This window comes from Eptatretus burgeri, chromosome 10, assembly GCF_056783735.1.
Source record: "Eptatretus burgeri isolate ZD-2024b chromosome 10, Ebu_testis_v1, whole genome shotgun sequence".
In the NCBI taxonomy this organism is placed as follows: Eukaryota; Metazoa; Chordata; class Myxini; order Myxiniformes; family Myxinidae; genus Eptatretus; species Eptatretus burgeri.
The window spans coordinates 34,058,980-34,080,959 of record NC_140970.1 but is presented as its reverse complement, the minus strand read 5'-3'; the positions used below and the strand labels follow the sequence as shown (position 1 = coordinate 34,080,959).

The 21,980-nt window shown below is 40.5% G+C and overlaps 1 protein-coding gene across 1 annotated transcript; it reads right to left on the bottom strand.

The window, feature by feature from the left end:
* Positions 1–1,389: 1,389 nt before the first annotated feature.
* Positions 1,390–20,886, bottom strand: LOC147018293 (EF-hand domain-containing protein D2-like). The gene is made up of 4 exons (XM_085897819.1): positions 20,330–20,886; positions 8,451–8,598; positions 3,939–4,073; positions 1,390–2,051 (listed from the first exon to the last, which is right to left on the bottom strand). The coding sequence occupies exons 1-4, from the start codon at positions 20,704–20,706 to the stop codon at positions 1,917–1,919; spliced, it is 795 nt and encodes a 264-aa protein (XP_085753945.1). The 5' UTR covers positions 20,707–20,886; the 3' UTR covers positions 1,390–1,916.
* Positions 20,887–21,980: the final 1,094 nt, after the last annotated feature.

Sequence of the window (21,980 nt, the reverse complement as noted above, 5' to 3'; positions counted from 1 at the left end):
TAATTCCATCCTGAGGTTTCAAGTGTACATTTGAGAACTGAACATGTCCATCATAAAATAAAGGTACATTTTGATTACAACTCATGCAGAGGAAGTGTTTTATTCAGGAACGATCGAGGCAGCGGTCTATCATACACTTCCCAAAGAAGTTACATTTTCACATTGCAGAAGAAAGAAAAGAGATTTGATTTTCACCCGAGTAAGGCTGAATCGTGTGCAAATGCAGAATTTTTTTTTCAAACTACTGTATTTCACATGTGCATGGATTTGCAATTCAGATATGTTAAGTAAACAAACATATGCAGGTTGAGGTTTAATTTTATTTGTTTACTTTTCCCAAATGTGGTAAAAATGCTACAATTTGAAATTGCCAGTGACATTACACCAGAATACAGAAAGTCATTTGTTGATGAGTGATAAGGAAGTTCCAAGGAAGACAACTTCAAACTCAGTGACATAATATTAAATATAGAAGGATTGATACAAGAATGTCCTTTTATGAGCAGGAGGGGAGGACAAGCAAAGATGGGACAGAGTTAGGAGGGAAAGGGTGGGGGTTGAAGACTTGATGTTGGGAAGGGAAGGTTGAGGGCTTGGTCACATTTTATATTGCAGATGGTCTGTAGATACTTGCTCATTTTAAAATCATGATATATACTCATTTTGGCCCTATGTCTCAATTGTGAAGATCACTTAAAATTTTAGTATCCGGATAGTCACCAAAATCGAAACAATTCATCCGCATCACATACCAAACCTGTCCACCAAGTTTTGTCTGAATCCATCCATAATTTATTGAGATATCCTGCACAAACAGACAAACAAAGATGTGAAAACAGAAACAACGTCCACCTTTGGTGGCAGAGGAAATAAAACCACTTTCAACTTGCTGTTGAACGAGTGTTCACAGCATCTTCAACATTTGCAAAGCACAAATCACGAGACTAACCATGTGCTAGTATACATCAGAATGTGAGCACATGGGCAGTCGAAGATACCAATAATGCGAGAGCAAAATTTTTCCCATTCTCAGCAAATTAATTCCATTGAATGTTTTTCCAGTTCAACTCCAAGCAGATTTAATGCGGTACCAGGAAATTTGAATGCATGAACACTCTTGTATACCCTACATACATAAAATGTAAACTATTCAGGGAGAGCAATGTGGCAGGGCAGGTGACCAAGGTGTTTGAACTGGTAACATATTGATACGATTCCTTTGTTACTGCATCAAGACAACCGATGATAAAGTTTACTTACACCGATACAACCTCAGAATTGGAAATGCACCAACTGCATTTGATCCCTTTGTCGTAGTAGTAGAGAAGTGTTTGATGCTTCAAAACAACCCAACATAGAATTGAAATAAGCAACCCAGAAGAGCAGTAGATCTGTACAAGGTGAAAACTTCTTTATTGAAAGTGCAGCAAGACCAAAAAAGAGAACAAAAAAAAAAGAATGCTCAAATCGTTTAAAATCCTTCCCTACATGGCAAACTCTTCAGCAACACGTTAGTAATGAAGGTGGTGTTGCTCCATTAAGAGGGTTTAAAAGTCAGCAATGAGTTAAAACAGGTTGATGCAAGTTAAAAAAAAAAAAAAATTATGAGCAAGCACAATAATTAATCAGACGATATTTGCAATAGTTAAAATTTGAATAGTATTGCATTGTGTTTAAAAAAAAAAAAAAAAAAACTATGAAGGCTTTTGGTTGTCATAAATTGGGCTAACAAGGTAAACCTTTTGACATTTCAATCAAACCAACCATATCACCAAAACACATCACGCTGGTGTACAAAACTGTTACTCAGCATACCTGCAGATTCTGGCCAGAAACCATTTTTGTGCCATGTCACTACAGTAGTACACGACATGTCAAAATAAAGTTCATTGGTGATGGTAATGGTTCAGGCCTACTCAGTTGGTGAAGGCCGCCTGGAGCTGGCGGAAAGCCAACATTCGCTGCCTTTTTTCTTCCTCTTCCTTCTGCCTCTGCTGTTTCTCTGCACAGATCTCTGCCTCGAAGCGGCTGCTTTCTGCAGCCACAATGGCCTATTAACATGTGGGTGAGAAGAGGATAACAAAAATAAAGCCATGACACATTTATAGACCCAAATGCGACCAGTTGTAAAATAAAAAAAATAAATGAATAAAAACCTTCTGCCAATCAACAGCACCTGGTGGCAGTAGAGATTGTGTCAATTTTCAAAATCTCGTGCTTTTCTGGCAGCAGCCTTATTGAGCAAGAATATACACCAGTTTCATCCAACTCTTGAACAATTTCAATTACAGTAGATTTTCAATTTCAAAATTTCCTTTTCCATATCATCGAATAGAATCTCTCCAGTGCTTCAAGACAGCTGTTCAGCACAATCTCAGGTCATCCCCTATCCATACCCATGATATTTTCTACCCTCATTAACCCTCTACAAGTCCACCCGTTTTTATTGTTAGTTTCATTTTTGTTTCTCACCCAGTTTTCCCTTCCACTTCTGCGATTGACAGTTTGCACCGATACCTAGTTTCTTCTCCCCCCCCCCGAATTTTCCAGCTCTATTTTCCCCCCTACCCTGCTGCTGTTGTGATTCTCTCCCCCTTTTCGTTCTCATGTTCGAGCTCTTCCAAAAGCCAAGACTATATACAACACGAATGACCACACTGTTATATATACATATATATACATATATACATATATATATACATATACATATATATATATATATATATATATATATATATATATATATATATATATATCTATATACATATATATACATATATATATACATATATATATATATACATACATATACATATATATATATATATATATATATATATATATATATATATATATATATATATATATATATATATATATATATATATAAACCTCTGGCCATTCAACTCTCTCCTTCATATCTAAGTGGTGAAAGCTAGGTCTAAGAATGAAATAATAATAATTTTTAAAAATTACATTCTCTAATCTTTCTCATTAACCTCGAGCAGTGTCTGTCCATGTTCATGTGAATGAATAAGATTAGATAGATGAGTGATTCCGAACAGGGGACGATTTAGTGTGTGTGTGTCTGTCTGTGTGTCCATCTTCCTCCCTTCTGCTCTCTGTGGTAATAAACCTTTTGTTCATAAAAACAAACAAAACAAAACGCCTGTACGCCGTCATTTGAGGTACGGGACATTGACATTAAGCACGAGTAAATTGGCTTTAAAAATCCAGTAACAGGCCAATTGGGAAACGCATAAAATAATTGATTCGTCACAATTATATCACAACGAGTTGTTTAACACTGTCAGATTGTTTAACCCCATTCAAAAATTAAATAAGGCCTACTATTTTTTTAGGAAAGCACATTCTGTGTGGGGTTGATTAAACCTTACTAATATTTGACATACGATAAGATCTTTTCATGTCTCTCATCATGAGTAACACTCGACCCAAACAAAGCCAATGGAAATCTGACGCAACAAATCCAGACAGTGTATAATCGTACACCAATTGCTACCAATGTCTGCCTTGAAAATGATATAATAGATAGCTCTTGAACATAAATAAAGTTGCAACAAACTTCAAAGTTTGCTCTTCCAAAAGCAAAATACAGAATTCAGCCACATTTTAATATTAAATAGATAGTGACATTAGCCAGTGCTCTCATCCAATTTTCAACTACCTGCACTGATCAATTAAACCTTTCCCAATGTACAATTGCTCTGACCAAATTTACAACTACAAATAATCACATCAAGGGTGGTGGAGATGTTTGAAAGCAAACCTCTACAGCTATAAACAAAGGAGGACAAAATCATTTTCCATGATCCTAAAAAGGGTCCTTGCCACAATTCCCATGTATGTGACCCTCAATTACAAACAAGTGAATGCAAAGTAAACCAGAAGAGATCACTTGAGAGTTGAGAAATTACTTTTGCTTCAAAGAAATCCTTTGCTCCTTTAACGCCTTCAACAGAAACGTCTATCTCGGCGAGCATTGCCAGGGCCATGAGTCCGCTCTCTGCTTGCAGCTTTCCAGCTGCTGCCTTGTGGAATATCAGCAGAAACTACCAAAAAAAAAAAAAACATTTTGCATAGAGAGGCAGCAAGAGAACAAACATCTGCACAATGTAGAAGAGAAAAATACCAAAATTAATTGAAAACAGTCACTTGAAAATTGGCAGCATTTTAAGAACATAGACCAAGGAATCATTTCTATATCAACAAGAGAGATTGAAAATAGGAAGGCACAACAAATTATCTCCATGCAACTTTAACTGGACACCATCTGTACAATTTCAGACCCTCCCAAGACCCCTACGCCCCCCCCCACACATATATATATATATATATATATATATATATATATATATATATATATATATATATATATATATATATATATATATATACTAATCGTTTAATGACATTTTTTAAAGCAACGACCAATATACTGTGGGGTCATTCCATGTCAAATCATCAAAGAATCTGCAGTCATCTCTCAGATTTTTGTTAAACTTTGGGAACCAATTGGGACCCATGAAAACCGGAAAGAACTCAAATATTTTTGCTAACAGCCTCTTAATTAGTGAGATACAGACTAACAAACTTTTGACTAATTAGCACAATGTCGTGAATTCAAATGGCCATATCGCTAAAAGTATAACACCTAGAGAGCTGGTTTTGGTGTCATTTTAATGGTATTTTCATGCCCTATGAATGTCTGGGCAACATTTTCCTACCTCCAACCACAAAAAAGTTATCACGAAATATAAACTTCAATCGTGCATCCCCAAAAAATGTATCCTTCAAATTCATCGCAGAGGTACCTTATGATGTCAAGAAGCTTCCACACAAGTTTTGTGATGGGCACTCCAATAGTTTCTGAGATATGAGCAATAATGTACATGTACGTATGGCATATAGGTTCGAAAAATCAGCATTTGTAATGTATTATACAATCATTCTAACCTAGCCATGACAGGGAACACAGGGAACGACCATCAATTGCTTTGAAGTATCATATACTTTCATTTTCAACTGGGCCTGAGGGGAAGAAACAAGTGCTGCTGTTGCTGCATTGAAGAGGAAATTGAAAGCCTAAGTCAGGTTCGTGAACACTGTGTATTTGAACTCACTTATTGATTGTATAATACATTACAAATGCTGATTTTCGAACCTATATGCCATACGTACATGTACATTGTTGCTCAAATCACAGAAACTATTGGAGTGCCCATCACAAAATTTATGTGGAAGCTTCTTGACATCATAAGGTACCTCTGGGATGAATTGGAGGAAATTTGAAGGATACATTTTTTGGGGATTCACGATTGAAGCTTATGTTTTGTGATAACTTTTTTGTGGTTGGAGGTAGGAAAATGTTGCCCAGACAAATTCATAGGGCATGAAAATACCTTTAAAATGACACCAAAACCAGCTCTCTAGGTGTTATACTTTTAGAGATATGGCCATTTGAATTCGCGACGTCATGCTAATTAGTCCAAAGTTCGTTAGTCTGTATCTCACTAATTAAGAGGCTGTTAGCAAAAATATTTGAGTTCTTGCCGTTTTTCATGGGTCCCAATTGGTTCCCAAAGTTTTACAAAAATCTGAGAGATGACGGCAGATGCTTTGATGATTTGACATGGAATGACCCTGTGTTGGTTTTCACAAGTATCCTACAAACAACAAATCTGGAAGACAACAGCATAATAACTGATGGCTGCAGTATGGCTCAAAAATCAGAAAACCACCCCCAGTTTAAAAGTTGCATGAGGTATTAAGGGGGCTCAGCAAAAATTAAAATAAAAAAGTGCAATACATATTTTACAATAAACAAACAAGTGCCTGCTTGTAAAGCTTTCATCACAAGCTACCATTTAAAATGAGCATCTTCAAATGCAAAGCTTCCGACTGGTGCATTGGTACAGCGTGAGGCTGTTTTAGGCAAATCAACATCTCACGCTTATACTCACAAACAAAGCAAGGATGATGTGCATTACCCAACTCTTCATACCAACACTATGTCACCGTTGTGTGGAGAGCAATGTGGCAGGGCAGGTGATCAAATAAGAGCCTACCCTCCAACTCCAGCTGCACAGGATAAAACTTTCTATATTGCAATTCAGTTATTCATGTACATTTTATCCCAGAATTTGTTTTTCTGGAGACAGCAATACAAAACTGGAAAAAAGAGATGATGCAACACCAATGACTTTTTTTTCTTTTTCTTGCAAATCCAGGCCACAAATCCATTTGAGCTTCCCTCCCATAGAAAAAAAAAAAACGTACACCACATGTTAACAAATGGCTTCATTCAAGTTTTTATTTTCACTCCTATCTGTCTGAGCAAGATATCAAAAAGTTAGATGGATTCAGACGAAATTAGGTGGACAGTTGGGGTGTGACAAGGACAAATAGATTCACTTTTGGTGAAGATCCGGATACGAGGATTATTATATACCGTATATATAATCTTCTTCTTCTTCTTTTGGCTGCTCCCGTTAGGGGTCATTCATATGATCCGCATAGTGATTTGGCACAGGTTTTACACTGGATGCCCTTCCTGACACAACCCTGGTCGCCTCTTACGACACAGGGATATGGTACACACCGGCCCAGTACACTGGTACTCATTTCGCCGATCTCGGAAGGATGACAGGCTGAGTCAACCCCCTGGTGTATTAATTATATATATATTTTTTTAACGATTCTTCACCAGAGAGATTAGGGCCAAAAACATGTGTATATACATAATCATATTTCAAAAGGTTTTGGACGAGTTATGACAAAACGAAGGGAATAAGTTGGTTCGGTGACAAGAACAAGCCGATTCGGTTTTGGTTCATGTCTGAATAAAGATCATGACCTTTCACTGGTATAAAAAATGTAAACTATTCAGCCTGGCAGAGGTATGCACTCTACCGAGTGCCCTTCTAGTCATCAAATGCAAAAGGTGGGCAAAGATCAAAGGTATACGAGAAGTTTTTTTTTTGTTGTTGGAGGTGGGGTGGGATGTGGTAACATGTGCAAGGCAGAGATGATAATAACCATGCAGTAACAGAGCAATGGACAAAGTGAGCCCTTGCATTGTGGTTGGTGATGTGGTTGAGCCAAGAAACAACTGTACAAGGAAACTAGTTTCGCATCAGCAATGATGGAGATCCTGCAGACCAAATTGGAAACATTTTTATTTAATAAAAAAAAAAACCCGGCACAGAAAGGCGCACAGTTAATTATTCATTGTTGGATGGATTTTTGGGGGTATTACCCTTTCTGCAGACAATCATTCCATGCCCATCGCAAATCCACTGTGTGAACTCTCATCGCATGTAGTGGACCAGACTGGATTGACAGGACAGATAAACCCATCCCAGACTATAACTGCTTCCCACTATTTATTTGTATTCAACTCTTTCATCTCTGACAAGATTCTATTTTTTTTTTCCAACAAAAACATTGGAAGAAAGCAAATAGTTTGAATACCAGCAGTAAGAATGCGCAAAGATGACTGCAGACACATGATAGCAACCATCCCGGGTGGGAAATCAAACTCCTGCTTTTTGGCATATTCTAGTCTTTTCTTTTAAACCAATTACTCCTTCCAAGCATCTATGTTATACACTTGATGTTTAAATTGATGTACCATCATACATCTACCCATATATAGGTTAAAACAGAAGCAACGTTTTGCAGAAATGGACAGCTATGCCTGACATTAACAAGCTCGCTGGGTTTTAAACCAAAATAAATTTCCTCCTGGCAATGTTCCTGAAATTATCATTATTTGTATGCAGCCTATGGCTGCTGGGAGCACAGCTGCGCTGCTGATGCAGTGCCCCTGTTCCCAGTAAGCTGGTACTCATTTTGCCGACCTCAGAAGAATGACGGGCTGAGCCAACCCACCTGATGCTATTTAACGGAACGACAGGAGCTCCAAATCACGACTCTAAGATCTTAAGCCACCCACCTTAACCGGTGAGCCAACACGAGGCTTATAATAATACAAATTTAAAAACAGCATGAAGTTGAGAAGCTTAGAATACAAACCATTAATACTGCTGCTTTCAGCAAGATTCAAACCCACAAGACTGGGCAAGTCTAGTTACCTCAACACTGGACCGAACAGCACATTTAGATTTTAAAGCCAAAAAACAAGTGCAAAAGTAAACTGTTTAATGACCAACTGAACTCTCCGAACACTAACTAAGCTTCAACAAAACGCTTCCAGAAACCTCTCCAATTTCATAAGCAATCAAATTCTGGCCATGAAGAATGCGATTTCTAATTTGAGATTCCTTCAATTTAAATCCGAAACACGACACGAGATAGACCATTTATTTAAAGTGACCAAAGCTAGACATCTGTTGCACTACCAAAGTCAGACCAAGTTGAGCTTGACCGTTTGAAAGTTGTTCACATTTTGTTTGCCAGGTCATTACCTCCCGGAAACTCAGTCTCCCATCAAAGTCTTCATCCACTTCCATGATCATGTTTTTTAGGTTTAGATGAGTTTGTGGAGCTCCAAGCTTCTCCATCATCAACTTTAACTCCATCAGGTCTATGTAGCCATCTTTGGTTGAATCGTACCTTGGGGTGGGACAACAAGTTCAAATCAAATCAAATCAAATGCAATGACAAAAGTCAAACCATTTATACAAGTTTTGTTCACAGAAAAACATCCTAAGAGGATTGGGTATATTACTGCACAAGGTAAAGTACTGAAAGTAGTTTGATCAAAAGCTTTTAAACAAATAGAATCTTTTCAAAATAATGCCAATTTGTGTTTTAAGTACACAAAGTTTGATAAAACAAGCATATATATATATATATATATATATATATATATATATATATATATATATATATATATATATATAAATAAAAACACACTCGTGTCATCTCGGAGCCCTAACTCCAAATGTTAGGTTTAATTTTGACCTGGACTTGAAGACAGAGCAATGTGTGCTTGATTAATATTTTGAGGGAATTTGCATGTGTTGCCAACAACGATCAGGGACGGCGCACGAACGAAATTCCTTGCCTGCAAAGAACCGATCAAACAAACGGTTGAGTCGGGTCGGGAATTGCCCAGACTAGATTGCTGAAAGATAAGTGTGCTATTTCTACACCGTATTTGTTGGACAGTTAAGCGGATTCAAAACTGGAGGAAATCTTAAAGTAATGCAGAGGGATATTAAAGGGCAAATATATGTCACCCTTCTGCTGCCTCCCAAACAGAAGTTGACCTTTGGTCTCTTCAATCACTCCAAACTGGACAAAGGAAATGCTCCAGGGTTATCAGGATGCATTCCAGACAGAATGGGCTCCACTGGAACAGTCCCGTATATGGTTTGCCAATTTCAAAGCCAAACACTCATAATGGCCCCACATGTGGCAATCTTGCAGCCAATTGGACCAATGTTGCCACGAGCAGATGACAGATTATGGCAATCATAACAAGGACGAGCTAATGAACAAACACTCCCGAAAGTAACCACCATTTGTGCAAGGTACCACAAATTTCATTTGCACTACTTCATTTCCAGAACAAACTCATCAGTCACTGCAGAATGATGTCAATTGTTTTTTTTCTCTCCATTTGTTGAAGCACTCGGGGTCAGAAAATTATTACATATACGTTGGGAAGGAGCTAAATTGAGGAAATTAAAATAGGGTGGAAGAGAAGGGAGGAGTTTGGAGAAATTGGGTGGTGGAGGGGGTGGGATGCATGAATGAAGCATATGGGGACTCAATTGATCAACATATTTGAATACATAAATAGTCACCACAATAGTTTCCATCGCAAACCATTACCAATTGAACACAATCCCCCCGATACCTTAGGCTTGAATACTGTCAGCAGGAGGACATCAAAATGCCATCTTTGCTCAAAATTGAACATGTCTTGACATGTAACTCAGCAAGACTACTCAAAGCATCCTTATTTCAGCTTAAAAAAAAACAAAAAAACTTGGAAGTCCATGCAAACCTTAAAAAAAAAAAATAAAACCATTTATGCAGTAGAATTGAAGCCTTCTATATATTACCTCCACAAATATGGGGGTGTTTGAAGTGCCACAGACCATTTCAAAGACTACTCCATACATACCCATCACTCACCCCTTTTATATTCTATATGACCTACTCAACCACCCATATGCAAACATAATACATGGCCCCTTGCTTTCAAATGTTAACATTTCAGAAGTGTTTGCATCCACTGTATAAATATTGTCAGAGCTGGGGTCTGTTAACAGACCATTCTGAGCCAGGTGCTCGAAAAACAAACCACGGATCCCGAAACAGTGTTTATGTTACTGCATTCAATCTCACCAAGGATCACCCAAATGGCAGCCAAACCTGGTGGTGCAATGCATGGGAGGCAAAAAAAAAAATCGGAAAAATGCCTCGTAATAAAATACAACATGAGGACAGACAAGACAACAGAACCTGGGCAGATCTGGCACACAAGGACAACAAACTGAACGCCCAGCCCTGCAAGCCGATGTGCTGCAGACAACTCCGTGGCCCAAAGGGTTGCAAAGCAACCACAAACGTTATTCAACTTTGTCAACTCGAACAGGGTTCTACGTCCGATACCTGAGGAGCTGACTCAATCAATTGAGGTCCATGCCCTCAACGTGCACTCTGACTACTGCCGAGCGAAACGGAGCACACTGGATAACGACAGCTAATGAGAGCATGGGGTAAAACTTCCTGTCCAACAAGAATGCAGACTGTGGAGGAAAGGACAGAATAAGCAGGTTGAACTAAACAATTAACACTGGTTTATTGATAAGGAAACGAGGAAAAGCATGCGAGACAGCGAAGACGAGGGGTATTCATACAGTATTCGTGTGGTGCTTCCAGGAACTAACTCCATTATTTAAGGGCCTCAGGAGGGGGGAGGGGGTTCAAGGGTGAATACCCACCTCTTTGTAGGTGTGGTGCCCAAGAGCAGGGGTCACGCACCACCATCTTTCCTTGGGGTACGGTATGGCCATCGGGCCAAATGTGCTCCAGGGTGACGTCACCCCCGTCCACGAGTGTCGATTTGGAATAGCTTCCACATGTCCTCCGAACATGGTATGCACATAAGCTCCCAACTCACATGGGGTCAACGTGTAGAGGACCCCGTCTGTCGTTTGAATGCCTGGGAAGGGCGCGGATAGCTTTATGGATAATTGAGCGGTCCCTGCTGATAGAGAAATATGCTGGAATGGTAAGCGCACACTTGCACCTTGGTGAAAAGGCTTTGTTTGTGGCAGTGCCGGGCGTGGGTACGAGTGTGAACCAAAGGTGTCTGTGGGCAAAGCGAGATGATGGTACCAAGGTGCAGGAAGGCGGTTTGCAGTGGTGAGACATGCATGGTCGGTGTGGTTGTGGAGTCGAAGCATCGTCGTTGGTTGATAGAGATTTGTATTTTGGAAGAAGGCTGGAAAGGCGAGCTTAAATGGAAATAGAGTCCGGTGTGTATTTGAAGCAGGCAGGGTGGTTATTGCTGACATGCGAGAATTGTGGTGAATAAGGCTATGGTGGTTGAAATTTCAGTTTGGTTTTGGCGCACATGTGCAAATTAGGCTGCTCAGAGCGAGGAGAAGATCATGTACAAGGAAGATAATGGGGGGGGCGGGGGAACCAAAAAGCAAAAACAACTAATACCTCACAATCACCTCAGGGGTGATGTCACCCCCATTCACTTTGTAACCCATTAGACACAAGGGAAGGATCCCATCTGAAACATGTAATAAAGAAATAACTGACTCGGGAACTGCTGTATGTTGTGTGCCGCTGTACCTTGGGTTCTCGGTTCCCAGAACCACGTACATATATATATATATATATATATATATATATATATATATATATATATATATATATATATATATATATATATATATATATATATATATATATATATATATACACACACACACACACACACACATATACAAAGTGGCCACAAAGTCCCTATGCACGCAGTTAGAATTTATCTGTATGCTTCCCTCCATTATCTGCATAAGATTGAATTTTTCTCCATGTTGAGGGTTGGAGGTCATAATAGCAGCTGTTTTGAGGTCTTCATCTGTTAGGCGGAGATGAGAAATTTCCTCTTTCACAATGCCCCAAAGCGAGTTGTCACATGTTAAGTCCAGACTTCAAGGAGGCCACACCATCTCAGATCCACGTCCAACCCATTGTCGAGATATTCTCCAACCGTGAGCATAATGTGCTGGTGCACAATCTTGTTGTAGGATAGCTGAAAACAGCACGATAGCTGATTCTTGACAGATGAAGACCTCAAAACAGCTGTCAGGGGCTGTTTTTAGGACCTCCAACCCTCAACATGGAAGATGTCCAGAAGAACATGGAGAAAAATTCAAAATTCTAAGTGCAATCATAGGGATTTTGTGGCCACTCATACCATTTGCGTACAGTCAGAATGATAACCCGAAGAACAATGAGCTTCTCGCCTGTCAGCTTGGACCCCTAATACCAATATATACACAGGAAGTCTTCAAGGAGGCATATCCATTAAAGGTGTGCTCAACAGCTCTGACAATCTGTCATAATTCTAAATTTCTAGATCAGCCAATGGTCAACCATGAAATCCTGTTTCCAAGTGAAGAAAGGCACACAGCACCCCAAGCAGCAAAACAAGGAAATAAATAATGTATACACAAACCCAATTGACATATGCATCCAGAGAATCGACTCAGTTACAATAAAAAGGATTTTATTTTTTAAAGGCCCAGATTTAAATAAATAAAAATTAAACTTGGAACCCCCCCCCCCCCCAAAAAAAGTTAGAAAATGTCAAGTAGGTTTGCAAGACATGACCAAGGTCAATACAACTTTTATTCAGGGTGTTGTTCAACAACAATGAGATATGGGGAAGGGGGGGGGGGGGATGGAACAAAATAAATAAATAAATAAATAAACGAAGAGGCAAATAATAAAAGCTCTTGTGAAAAGGTTTCGAGGGGGGAGGGAGGAGGAACACGGAAGACTTTCCTATCCTCTTACCCTTAACATGACGAACTGGGAGAATGCATTTACTGTTGTGAAAAGGCCATGCAACATACATCACTGGAAATGCCAAGAACATTTTAAAGGGTTCCTCAAACATCTTGGTGCTGCGATATACAGGAAGCACATAATCAGTCGTGCAGCACCTCGAAGGTTCCCAGGTTCAGTTACACACACACACACACACACACACACACACACACACACACACACACACACACACACACACACACACACACACACACACACACACACACACACACACACACACATATACACACACACACGCCCCTTCACTAGGTTACGCTAAAGAGTTGAACCACTTTAAAACAGCAAGGAACATGGGACAGCACAATCCTAACAAAACAAAGCCACTGCTTCAGAAGAGCAAGGAAACATTCAACATTTGATCAATGGCTCCCATACAGCACAATATTGAGATTACGATGAAGCTCTCCAAACAAAGCCTGTGTTGAATTATTAGCACAAGTGCAAAATGCTTCTCACTTCAACTTCCTTTTAAAGAAAATCCAAACCAAAGACGAGATATATACTTCTTTTTTTTTTTTAACCACACTTTACAGAGCGTTGGTGTTGCAGAAGCAGATTCTTGGCAAGGGCTACACTGGGTGGTTTGTCCATGCTCTATCCTTTGAAATGCTGAGTGTCAAGGGAGCAACATGTACCATTTTGTTACCTCCAACACCAAAGGCGGACAGAAGTTATGTTTTCACCCTTGTCCGTCTGAGCAGGTTATCTCAAAAAGTTGGACAGACTAGGATTAAACTTGGTGGACAGGTTGGGTGTGTGACAAGGACGAATCAAGTCGATTTTGGTGAGGATCCAGATGCGAGAATTTTTAATATTAGAAGCGATTCTTCACCGTCGATATAAGGGGCCCAAAATAATATAGAGCATATTTAAAATTTTAAAAAAAGAAGAAGTTGTGGATGTGTGATGACAAAACTATGTGGAGGAGATGATCAAGTGACAAGAACAAGCGGATGAGATTTTGGTGAATATCCGGATCCAGTTTGGCAGAGGTATGCACTAAGTGCCATTTTAGTTTATTTTGTTGTTGTTGAGTCTTTGGTACGACTCAACCAGGGTTTGAACCACCAGACGAAGTGTGTGCGTGCATGTGTTTTCTGTAAAAATTCCATACCCCTGGGGCAATTGCCAATAATTTTCTGCACCATATTATTTTCACACTGAGGTCAATAGCACAATAAAAAAATTTCAATGTGGCCATTTGGCCCAATATTGCCATGGTGCACTCCCAGGTTATTTTTTTTTTACTAAAGCTTTAAACATCAATCTTCTTGATGGTTTACCTAAGCCTAAATGGGGTTGACAGGATGGCCTAGAGGTATGTAAACTCACCTGGGTGCTAATCACGATGTTTCACAGGCAAGGAGATTCATCAATGTGTGTGGGTCGTCTCTCAGACGGACGGTAAATGGGCGTACCACCTGCCAGCATTAGTTGGTGGACATTAAAGATCCCATGGTGTCCTTCATGAATATTAGGCGAGCTATCGCTGGCACCATGGCAAAATTCCTGCCCGAATCAGCAGAGGGCACTACATCAGCGGCACAGCTGCACCCTCAGACTTATGACACTACATATGAACGAAATAACATCAGGTGACATGGACGCAAACACACTTGTGGGTATGGCAGAGGGAAACTTGGCCAAAGTCTTTCATGAACCAGCTGGTTAGGCTCGACATTCGACTAAGGTTAGGGGAGGAAGTTGGAAGGTGGCCACGGTGATGGCTTGCCTGCTCTTGATGATGGACACCATGGGATCTTTAACATCAATCAACCAATGCCAGTAGATGGGACGCCCAGTTTAACGTCTATCCAAGGGACTGCACACACATTGATGGATCACCCCATGTGTGAAACACTGGGATGAAAGCTTATAGCTGGGTCAGGATTCAAACACAGGCTAGACATATCGTACAATCACTTGAAATTTTTTTTATCAGATCAGAGTTTTATCGATTTCATGTATTACATTATATGGAGCTCTCTTGCGTTACAATTTTGAGATCCTTAAAAAAAAATAAAAAATAAAAAAATAAAAAAAAAACCCACATGGGCAGGTTTAAGTGACAGAGGGCCATTTCAGAGCAGATTCCACCTCAAACAGCAACTGACAATTTTTATACAGAAAAACCACTTCCAAGAAACTGCAATGTTACTCAGGATTAGATTTTAAAACCTTCCTCGACAACAAACGAGAAAGCCTGGTGTTGGCTTAGCGGTTAAGGTGGCTGGCTTAACACCGAAGGGTCTTGAGTTCGAGCCTCTGTCAGCCGTTGAATCAATACTAGTTGAGGTCGACTTGGCCTGTCATCCTTCCGAAATCAGCTAAATGAGTACTCGGTGCACATCAGCAGCATAGCTACGACCCCAGAAAATTATGCAACCAGCAGCCACAGGCTGCGCACGATAGCTAGCAAACAAAAAAAATAAAAATCCAGAAACTCAACATTGCTGCATTTCAGACAGACTATAATTTTAAATAATTGTTCAACATTCCCATGCACACCATCCATGGTTTGGTGTCAATTTAGACCAAAATGAAAACATCTGAAACAGAACACAGGAAAAAAATAAATAAATAAAGTCCCAAAGCACAGACCTGGTTGAAACACATCAATTTTCAGTAAATCACTGAAAATGAAAAGTTAAGTTTCAGAAGTGGCTACGACATCAACAGGAAGTGGTGGTGGAAGAGATCATGAGATGCTTGGGAAGTCATTATTGTAGAATGTTGAAGACTAATCAAAGGATAATGAAGCAGGTTGTAAATATAAAAAGGAAAGCCACTGGAAATGCAATCCGAGAGTGGGTATCACAGGAATAAGTAGCGGTCAATTTTTACAGCCAACAAAAAGGCCACCCTTTTAAATGCACAGTAGTGGCATTTTGCAAATGCTGGAACACAGAAGTGCTATTCAGACAAGCCAAACCGCAATGAACACCACTCCAAGGGCTTTTAACAGCCCACAAGCAGGCCCACCTCCCCCCCCCCTCACACCCCAAGCAGTTTGGGGAGGGGGGGTGGAAAAACCTGCAAATACAAGAATTATAAAACATAAACCACAGATTCTTTCACTTGCTAAAAGTATTAGTGTTTTGCATGAAGATAAAGTTAACCTGACAAGGTAACAAGTTGTCAAGCTGGAAGCTTACAATTTACATAGAAGCAAGTTCAGATAACAGCAAGCTCATCACCAAGGCATCATTAAAATTCACTACATGCTCTTACAGGAGCTACAGCTACCTCTTTAGCAGCCCCAACAATTCCAACCTTGTGGGAATATTTCAACCAAAGTATTTCATGAACCAGCTTCCCAGATGCAATGTTTGACCGAGTTGACAAATTTTCTTTGTTCAGGGTGCCGGCAATAACTCACTTAAGTTACTCTTCACAAAAGACACCGTGGGACCTGTGATGACCACAAAAAAAAAAAAAAAAAAATCAACGCTGGCAGAAGGATCCTCCGGCTTAACGTCGTTCCGATGGATGGTGCACGCATGGATGACTCGCCCACTCGGGCGACTGTTTCTGGGTCGAGGTTCGAATTAAGGCAAATAGCTCAGGCGAGTGCATGCCCTCACTTGAAGGCCACTCGGTAGAGTACATACCTCCACCACATCATGCCTGATCCATGAGAAGATATCAGGCCCATTAAATTTTTGAAATTCCATGCTATGTGTCGTTTAAATTGGCCCTCTCAATGGTGAATAATCACTTTAAAAATGATCAGAACTGGATCTTCACCAAAATCTAATCAATTCGCACTTGTCACACACTCAACCTGCCTGCCAAATTAAATCTGGATCCATCCACAACTTTTTGAGATATCCTGCACACAGACAGACAAAGAAAGACAGAGGTGAAAACAACCTCGTTCACCTTTGGTGGCAGAAGTAACTATTGCCACAACTAGTAAAGCCAAAACCATGTTAGATTCAAGCTTGGGCAATGCAAAACACAAGGAAAAATTGTGCAATAACAAACATTAATTTCCAAGGGGAAAAAAATATATATATATATAATACAAATAATAATAATAATACAATCAGGAAACAAGTTCTCAAAGGCTCAAGCAAGGGAGTTTTTTTGTGGCCAAAAACAAAAAGTGAAAGACAAGCATGGTGCAATATTTCAAACAAAGTTGTCAAAAAAAAATATTTGAAGTTTAAACAAGGGCGCTTTTGACACTATTGTCAATTACGGAGGAACGAGGAGAAGAAAAATAAATAAATAATTAAATAGTATTTTGTGCAGGCAGGATTGACCCACAGTTCACAGCAGGATGAACAAGATAAGATTTCAAAACCAGGTTATGCAGCCTACTCTCCCGAGCCAAGTCAATTTGTGGATAGGCAGCATAAATGGGTCCACAAAGTACAGGTAATGGAGCTGTAATTGGTAACGCAGTGCTGCGATCTATAGCGGAGTCAGACGAGACGAGCTCAGTGTCAGGTCTTAAGTGCTCATCTGGCACTCATCCAATGGAGGAACCATGAACACCCAGGCAAGTCCACATCAAAAACTGAGGGCAACATTCACAGAACATGTTGCTTACAATACAGGGAGGGGACAAAAATAAAAAAAAAAATAAAAAAAAAAAGGCATGGTGGGAGGAGGAGGGAAAGAGGTCAAAAGCAAATTATATATATATATATATATATATATATATATATATATATATATATATATATATATATATATATATATATATATATATATATATATATATATATACATATATACATACATACACACACACATATATACATATACACATGTTTGCAAATAGGTGAGCTATTGCCAGCACCCTGGCAAAAACCACAAATTTCTGCCATAACCTTAATTGAATGTCAGGCCTGACCAGGTAGTTCATGAAAGACTTGGGCCAAGCTTTCCTCCGGTAAACCCTGCAAGTAAGTGGGAATAATTGCGGCCCTCAATAAGAAGTTGGTTGACGAAGGTGGTGATGGTGGTGGATGGAAGATGTCCGAGCACAAATGATAGGGTGAATAAAGCAGAATATTTGTGAAGCACAACATATTGTCTTTTGATTAAATCCGTCAGTTAAGTGATGGGTAAAAATGCCCAATATATATATATATATATATATATATATATATATATATATATATATATATATATATATATATATATATATATATATATATATATATATATATATATGATCACAAAATATAAATTGTGTACCAAGCAATCCACCACGAAACAACAATAACAACGATGATGACGACAACCAATGCCACCCATAAAAGAACCTTTGCTCAATAGGCTTTGGCATGTATATTCAGTATTCCAAATTGAAGCAACAAATTCAAATATGACATTTCCCCTTAGTAGGGCGACAGAGGAATCAAAGAAGAATGAAGCAGGTTGTAAATGTAAAACGGTCAAGGTAGCTGGCGCAAATCCTTCCTTGGCATACCTGAGCTCCTGACCACGTACAAAGCTTTCATGCACAGCTTGATGGAGTACTACTCTCCGCTCTGGGCTGGTGCTCCTGCCTCTTACCTTTCTCGGCTTCACGCTGTGGAAACCAAGGCATTTAGGATCACTGGTATCATCTGTGATGAAGCCGAGTCATTGGGCCTCTCACTCGCTAACTGCAGGCAGGTCCATGGTTTTTGTCTTGTACCATCTCCTCTCTGGCCTCACCCCTCCCCACAGTTCTGTCCGCGATATGGCACCCCCCCCCCCACTGCTCTGTCTGCGATATACCCCCACCCCCATGTCCCCCCCCACCGATATGCATATATATATATATATATATATATATATATATATATATATATATATATATTTTTTTTTTTCACAAGGTGCTCAAGGTCTGCCAGCAACCCCTTCTGGTAAAACTACCAAAATCTAGAATCACTGCTCACCTTCACATTCCTCTTTTTTCCCACCTTTGGAATGAACTCCCACACTCTCTTCAATCTCACTCTTCCCTCAGTCTTCAAAACAGCTTTTCACCACAATATCTTATCTTCCCCCATCCAAATCTTCGAACTTTTCTACCCTCATTAATCCACCCCAAACCCACCTCCTTCAAATTCCCTGCTTTGCTTGCTGAAAGTCCCTGTAATGTCCATCTTGTATACCCCATCCCTTTCCCTTTCACAGATCTAATGTCTGTTCCCCATTGTTTTGTCCTTCCCTCTCTTCACCTGCTCCACTTGTACATTCTGTGTGTTTGCTCTCATACGAGCCTTGACAAGGTGTACAAAAAATAAATAAAGTAGTCCATCTGGGAGTGTGAAGAAATGTTGCATATTCCCAAGTATTGCGTTTTCTTCGAAAAGGAAAGGGTCATGTCAAGGCAACAAGCATTGGATGTTTGTACAGGGATACCTCCTCCCCCCTTCCCAACGTCCAACCGACAAAATTATATAAAATAAACCAAAAAAACCCCCCAAAACAAGCAGTTACGTCGCAGAAATTGAAGCAAAGCATTTACAAACCTCAGCAACCATTAAATAATAATAAAAAAGATCGATAATAATAATTGGAGACCGTCGATCAGACATCAATCATCCCTCGAAACTACTTTAGCAACCACCGGAAGAATAACACTCTATATAATGGAGCAAGTGCATCTACGTGCTGTTTTTGGTACCTGCTCCCACACCTGACCTGACTCTACGAGTGCAGCCACTAACGGAAGCTTTCATGACATGTTTAAACAGCCCTTATCCATGTTGGTCGTGTTCTCGTTCGTGCGCAAGAAAATAAATAAATAAAATTAAAAAAAATACAAAAAAAAAAAAAAAAAAAAAGATTCTGACGACTTACAATTTCCCCTGTACACGAGCCACAGTGCAAATGGTTTACTGACCCCTGCTGCAAAAAGGGGGGGTATATATTTGACTCCCCCCCCTCCAGACAGCTCCCAATAAATAGAATGTGCAACCAAGGAAAAGAAAATGCTCAATCACGAGCAATGAGGTCAGTAGGTCACAGTTGTCACAGAGTGCAACCCCAAAAGGGGTAAATCTAACAATACAACTCATATTACAATGACCCCAAAAGGGATAAATCATACAATACAACCAATATTACAATGACCCCAAAAGGGGTAAATCTAACAATACAACTAATATTACAATGACCCCAAAAGGGATAAATCTAACAATACAACTAATATTACAATGACCCCAAAAGGGATAAATCTAACAATACAACTAATATTACAATGACCCCAAAAGGGGTGCACACTCACCTTTTGAACATCGCCTCCACGGCTTTCATCCGTTTCCTGGAAAATTCTCCGAACTCAGAGGATGGGCAGAACCTTCTCGGGAGCGAGACCCGTGCTACGGGTCGACCTGCCAACATATCTCCCCGACGGGTCAACTTGGCGGCCAATTCTGCCCCGGCGCTCGCCGTGGCCAACTTGCCATCTTCACAATCTTCGCTTGCGCAGCCCAGGTCACGCGCATCGCCACCTTCGGGGACACGACCCTCGGGCACGCCGTTCGGTCCTGCGGTGGAACAACCCTCTCCGGTCTTCGGCTCCGCACCGCCGGTCGTGCAACCGGCCTCGGACACGACCTGTCGACGCCACTCGAGCTTCCTCGCCAACTCCTCGGAAGCCATGTACGTTCCAAGGAAGACCACCCGCGCCACCAACACGATATCGCGGCCTGATCCCCGTGTTACAACCACAAACGATACCGTCGGTCCTCCACGTCTTGAAAACTTGTTTATTCTCTTGGAAACAGCGATCGCGCTGATGGACTCCAGCTGTTCGTGCACAAACTCCGCCCACCTTGTTAAACTCCGCCCACCTTGTTAAACTCCGCCCACATTGTTAAACTCCGCCCACATTTTAAACCCCGCCCAGCTTGTTAAACTCCGCCCACATTGTTAAACTCCCCAAACGGCGAGGACACTCATTCCCGGTGACCATGACCCCCCTTCCTCCCTCCGCGACCCTTTCACCCGACGCTTTCAATCGTCAATTCAAGGCATATTCGGTGTTCTCATGTCAATACACACACAGGTTCGAATCCCAACAAATACTGTACGTATTCCCTCCATTATAAACGAATGTCCTTGTGATTCAGGTGACACTTGTCCACTACTAATGTCTTTGTCCTGCAAGAAATTGATGGACAAGCTCCACCATGATCCTTCAAAAAAACAACAAACGTGAATTGACGATGACAGTCCGTCTGAGAAAACGTCTTATATGGGACAGAAACCTCTAAACGGTCACAACCATCACCACGTTCCTCTGGGTTTGGCCGAGGAAAGCTTGGTCAAAGTCTTTCACGAACTGGCTGGCAAAGCCTGACGTTCAGCTCAGGTGAAGGCAGGAATTTGGAATTTGTTCATGGTGCCAGCGATAGCTCGCCCACTCTTCGTGTCGGACACCGTGGGATCTTTAACGTCAACCAACGAATGCCGGCAGACAGGACGTCGAGTTTAACGTCCATCCCCGTGGGACGGCACACACACACACACACACACACACACACACACACACACACACACACACACACACACACACACACACACACACACACACACACACACACACACACACACACACACACACATCGGTGATTCCCCCCGTCTGTGATTCTGTGATACACCAGGACGACAGTTTGTCGCTGGTGTGAGATTCCAACAGTTGCTGGATGGTTTCTCGAGGCGAGTGTGTTTACCTCGAGGTCATCCTGGCAGCCGAGATTACATGGAATGGGACATCCATGAAAAATAAAATTATACACCAACTATACCTTCTTAACTGTATATAAATAATACAATAGTGTTCTCTCTCTATCTCTATCTCTATCTCTATCTCTATCTCTATCTCTATCTCTATCTCTATCTCTATCTCTCTCTCCATCTCCATCTCCATCTCC